Source organism: Trichechus manatus, unplaced genomic scaffold (genome assembly GCF_000243295.1).
Source record: "Trichechus manatus latirostris isolate Lorelei unplaced genomic scaffold, TriManLat1.0 scaffold00169, whole genome shotgun sequence".
NCBI classification, from domain to species: domain Eukaryota; kingdom Metazoa; phylum Chordata; class Mammalia; order Sirenia; family Trichechidae; genus Trichechus; species Trichechus manatus.
The window spans coordinates 1,374,945-1,380,944 of NW_004444105.1; the positions used below are offsets into that span (position 1 = coordinate 1,374,945).

The window sequence follows — 6,000 nt, forward strand, 5'->3', positions numbered from 1 at the left end:
GGAAAAGCAATGAGGACACAAAGTAACTGTTTCGTAGACTGAAATCAGCAAAGAAATCCAATGATTAAAATTAAACTTAGGGCTGAATCCACAGCTGATAGTTTGAATATCCAGGTATCGAACTTCTACAGAGACCTTCTCAGAATTATAAAAGCATGAAGCCATTTAACCCTTCATTTGGAAGAATGACCAGATTTTTGGCAACTGCAAGCTCTGAAATGGTAGAACTGAAGAGAAACATCTGTGCATGAGTTTCAAGCTTTGAAGTGTACTAAGTCATATGACTGCTTTTGAATTTCCATTCCTGGTGAAACTTTTAGAATGCTAACAATACAAAAATACTCGAATTTTTGTCTCTTTTATATGTTTTGCCTTTATTTAACTGGGAAACGTAATTGTATGAAAATAACTGATGCATAATCAGTTGCTCTTTTTCATTCATAGCGGAACTTTCAGGATTACTCTTTATTGGGGATGCAATTCTACAGGTATACATTTATCATTATTTTCTATGTGCAGCCAAATGTAAACTCCATTTACAATATACCATGTGAAATTATGCTTTCCTTTGCATTGCAGATAAATGGAATTAATGTGAGAAAATGCAGACATAAAGAAGTGGTGAGTTTCCTTGGCTTTTTCTTAATGCTATAATTTTTCCCATGTGGTAACCAAGGTGCATTGCATTGTTGAATAAGTGTTCGTTTTATTCATGAGGGAGATATAACATTGGTCTAGTGTTATAGCTATCATAGATAGCTATCACCATCATATTTTCCAAATGATATGTTAATTGATTTTTATTAGAAACAAATCAGTGAGTACTATTCAAGATAAAATGAAATTCAAAGAAATACTTAGGAATAGTAACTTGCTACTTCTTTTTTTTATCATTAATTCCTGTCAATTACTGTCGTAAGTGTCTCTATTGCAATGGATCTCTAAATCTTTGCAAATGTTTCAAAACTTCTACACAATATAATTTATGTCTATATGATATCATACAGTAGCAGGAACCAATGCAAGAGAATATTAAGATTGTCCGTGTGCAGTGCATGCGTGTTTGTGTGTGTGTGTAGGACAGAGAGACAAAGAAACAGAGAGAGAGGTTTAGAGAAGCTTAATCTTGAAACGGAGTAATTTAGCACTAGGCAGAGTGGTCATCAGATTTTAGCAGGGTATTTTTTTGGATGTTTATAAAAATGCAGATTCTGAGAACTGACCTCAGATATTCCAACTCAGTGAGTTTGGGTGGGCGCAGAAATCTGGATTTCAGCAACCAGCACTGTGGTTCCATCGCAGATAACTTCTCAAACTTACTGCGAGAAACCCAAGGCTGGAGAGTTTCTGTTGCAGATGGTAAAATGATGTAAACAACTTCACCGAAAGGAATGAGGCAGTGTTAGGTAAAAATATCTGCCAGCATTGATTGAATAACATTCATGGAACCCTCAGTGAATTTCTGTATCAACCCCCACAGGAAGGAATAGAAGAGAAATTATGTTTAACAGTTTATGTTCAAGGAAACCAAATGAAAAACCCTGTAACGCTTTTGCTTCTCAAGGCTCTAATTTTTTTGGTTTCTGCATATACTGCCCAACAGCAGCCTCTGTGAGTTGCTGTTTGGAGAAAACTCTCACACGCTTATATGGGATTATTATGCATTTTCAAATCTCAGTGAGGCAACCTCCAGCATCTGTGAGAAGCCTCATTTTCACAAGTAGTGATACTAAAGAGGATTCTCCTTTACAAGCACATAGAATAACTGATTAAGCTTTGTTAATATTCAGCACGTCTTTTTGTTCTAAAAATCTTATTTGAGATCATCATATGGATACTCTGTGGTGAGCATTATGTAAAATATAACTATTTCAAGTTTTCTATATATATGCAGAAAGAAGTAGTATTTTAGAACAGATTTTTAAATAAATGAGAGAGAATAGCACCCTTAGAGCTCTCTGCTGTGAAGCTTCTTACGTAAATTTTAAATATAGCCTTGTAAGCAAAGATACTTTTAACTTGAGTCTTTTTTCAAAAGTACAAAGTAATCTGAAACTCATTATCCAGGGAGTGTATAAAAAAAGTGCAGTCTCTTCTACAGCCACATGCTGTCAGATAGAATTTTGTTTGTAATTTGCTCTTCAGAAGCAGGCAGCATACTTCCCCACCCTGCAATGAGGCTTTGATGAGAAAGATTCGTGTGGCAGAAAAATTAGAGCAATACACCAGTAATGCCACTTCTTATGGTGCTCATTCTATTTTAGAGTAAAGGGATTTGGAATTGTATTGAAAATTACATATAATCCTTCACAACAAACTTTTATTTTTTGAAAGGCTTACCTTTACCAGCCTTGAAATATAGGCAGTAATATTCTGATTTAGTTTCAATCTTTCACTTTACAAATGTGGTTAGATGCTTTTGTCCTCACTGCTAAACAAGTCCCAGTTGGATTGCGCTATTAATTAAATATTTAACAATGTGTTTACTCAGGCAGAAAAGGCAAAACAAGATAGGAGGATGCAAATGGTTTTGAAGTAGCATGCTGATATACCACATTCTTTATTCCAAATCAATGATTAATATGGACTTCCACATTAAAAAACAACTTGGAGAGGCCTAACAACATGGTTCTGCATTCTGCCTTCAATCAACTTCCGTCAGAGAATAAATGGGATAGATGATCACAGAGGTTTCCGTCTAAGAGAACATTTCTGATTTCAGTTTTGAGATGTATGGGCCCCAACAAAAAGTTTCACTGCTTTTTATTTTTATGGTCTCATTGATAGAAAGGATTATGTAACTCAAAATGCAAATAACAATTACCCTAATTATGAATTTATGATTTTGAACCAAACTAAAATATCTTTATAATTTTAATTATAGGGAATTTATTATTCAGAATGACTAGGTAAATTGTGTGAATTAAAATGACATATTCATACAATGAAAACAAGATATCCTCTTTTTGATAAAAAATAAAGCAAAATGCTGATTAATGCCATTTTGGTTTGTTGTGATACATCCTTAACTCAATTAAAAATTTCCATTGGAATAAAAATAACATTTTTTTTTTTATCTTAGACTAATCAGAAAAAGATATTCCAAGGGTTATACCATAACATCTAAAAATAAGGCATTAATTTATGTATTAGAAAGGCCTAGTAGGCCTTATGAGTCACCAAGGAATATATTTAGGATGTGATTTTGGCAGACAAAGCTTTTTAGATCTTGTCAAAAAAATTCTAAATGTCATCAAATTACAAATCATGTTTTACCTAACTGCTAAAAATTATACTGTTCAGAACTTTGAAACAGATTTTTGATCTCTAATGCACTGATACTTTCCTTAAGAATTCTAAGTGTAGTGTACTGTCTTTCTTTTTCTTTGCAAAAACTACCTCTAAAGAAAGTCATATATGAAATAATTTAACTTTTAATATTTCTTACTGGTTTGAGAAATGTTAAGTGCAAACACAGAAATGTTTTTTATGCTATCTCTGATTTTGAAAAGAAATAATGTATCCAGAGCCTGCCGTATTTACATACTTAGCTTTTAATGAACACTCTTAGAAGTCCCTTCTCTTCTAGACCCATGTATCTGTCCCCTAATGAGGTAATAAATGTAGATAACACAGGTGACACTTTAAAAAATACATGTTCTTTCTTCCTGGATGCTGATTCTTGTCAAGTCCTTGCTTGGTCTCTTAGTTTTTGAGCTAGGCTGGACAACTTAGATATTTTCAAGACCCTATTTTGCAACTTCCCAGTTTCCATCCATAGGAGTAGGAATAAATGATACACAAGCAGCAGACACACTAGACCATGTCTTACTGGGAGGAGAGAGACGTTCATAAGGCAGACCCAGGCATGTCTGTAATCCCCTCATACCTTCCAGCAAAGCCTCTGCTCGCTCAGTCACTCTGCAGCAAAGAGGCCAGAATAGGGAGAGGAGCTGTGTGTTACACAAATTATACAGTGTTCACACACCTGATTTATTTAATTTTCAAAATTAAATCAAACCGAAAGGCAAGTAAAAGAATGTGTATGAGAATGGAAGTTCGAGGACCTAAGTTTCAGTTTTTGTCACAGCTGTGTGATGTTGGTAAATGTCCTAAATCTCTCTGGCCCTTATTTTACTTAACTGAAAAATGAAGACTTGAAAAAAATCACTCATACTATCTTCTCCGCCACCACCCATCTGTTGGTTTTTCATACTGTGCTAACTTATGTGTTCCTATGATGATGGAAGCTATGCCACCTGTATTTCAAATATCTGCAGGGTCACCCATGGTGGACAGATTTCAGTGGAGATTCTGGACTAAGACAGTCTAGGAAGAAAGGCCTGGTGATCTACTTTGAAAAATTCGCCAATGAAACCCCTTGCATCACAACAGAATATTGTCTGATACAGTGCTAGAAGACAAGCCCCCTAAATTGGAAGCTACTCAAAATACACAGTAGTACAAGAATGAATTCAAACATACCAACAATCATGAAGATGGCACAGAACCGGGCAATATTTCACTCTGTTGTACATGGGGTCACCATGAGTAGGAGCCAACTGGACAGCAACTAACAACAACATTTCCTCTAAATAACATGTTCAATTCATTTTAAAAACGTGCATATTTCTGCACACACTTGTGAGACAGTGAGTGTATAAGAAAACTAATCATGGAAATGGGAAAGCAATACTGATACCTGTCATAATTTCTCAGATTAGATTTTTCTTTCAAGTCACCCATAACATTGTGGGATTGTAGCTGGGTCCCTGGGAGAGAGGTATATATGAGAGAAAAAAAGAAATCATGAAGAAAACTGTTTAAAATATCAAGAAGCGAAGAATGTTTTGTTGCTGCTAAAAGAATGCTTCACAGAAAAGTTTCATGCCCACTATGGTGCACAGTGAAAAAGGGGATACAGGATAGAAACAGCTAGAAGAGTGAGGATCCAGACAGAAGCAGCAAGGCCCATCAGAGTTAGCCATAACCAAGAGTACTGAACGAGCTGACCACATCAACAGCAGAAAGAAATAGTAGGTGACTCCTTGGAAACCCTATAGGGCAGTTCTACTCTGGCCGATAGGGTTCCTATGAGTCGGAATCGACTCGATGACAGTGGGTTTGGTTTGGTTTTCGGGGAGCCCTAAAGTAGCCGCTAAATACTATGCTATAGAAATTAACATATCTCTACTCAATACAACCAATGATCTGTATGCAAAACAACCTACATGCAAACCTCCTTGAGTTTCTGGTTTTGGATATTAGAATGCCATAACAAAAAGCATATCTGACTCTTTAAGAATTGTCATTCAAAAGACAAATTTAACGCTTTCTCAAGTGCTAATTGTGTAATGTTAAACAAGTCAACGCAGAGATTTGGGATGAAATGAGATGTTTTTACTGTTCTGGTATACTACAATACAGGAATTTTTTTTTTTCTTTTCTATTTTTTAATTGTACTTCAGATGAAGGCTTACAGTACAAATAGTTTCTCAGGAAACGGTAGTACACATACTGTTTTATGACATTGGTTAACAACCCCACAACATGTCAACCCTCTAATTTATCAACCTTTTCTTTTTGGTGAAAATACACATAGCCAAAGATACACCATTTCAAAACTTTCTACATGCACAGTTCAGTGACATTGACTACACTCTTCCAATTGTGCTGTTATTCTCACTTAAGATGAAGGCTTACAGAACAAAATAGTTTATCATTTAACAGTTACTACAAATGTTGCCCTATGACAATGGTTAACGATCTCACAATACATAAACAATATCCTTACCCGACTTGGGTTCCCTATCACCAGCTTCCTTGTCCCCTTCTGCCTTCTGGCCCTTGTCACTGGACTACTGTACCTCATTAGTCTCATTTGGTTTTACGGGGCTGTCCACTCCCAGGCTAAACGGTGAACCTCGGAGATAACTTCACCACTGAGGTAAAAGGGTGTCTGGGGGCCATACTCTCGGGTTTCTCCAGTCTCCTGTAGGC

General features: G+C 35.9%; 1 protein-coding gene across 1 annotated transcript in view; it reads left to right on the forward strand.

Annotated features, from left to right (window-relative positions):
* The window catches only part of SNTG1 (syntrophin gamma 1), a 664,017-nt gene that overhangs the window by 96,728 nt on the left and 561,289 nt on the right, over positions 1-6,000 (forward strand). The window contains exons 5-6 of the mRNA XM_004386583.2: positions 445-488; positions 580-621. Coding sequence (XP_004386640.1) covers positions 445-488; positions 580-621 — 86 coding nt within the window. The remainder of the gene's footprint in view (positions 1-444; positions 489-579; positions 622-6,000) is intronic.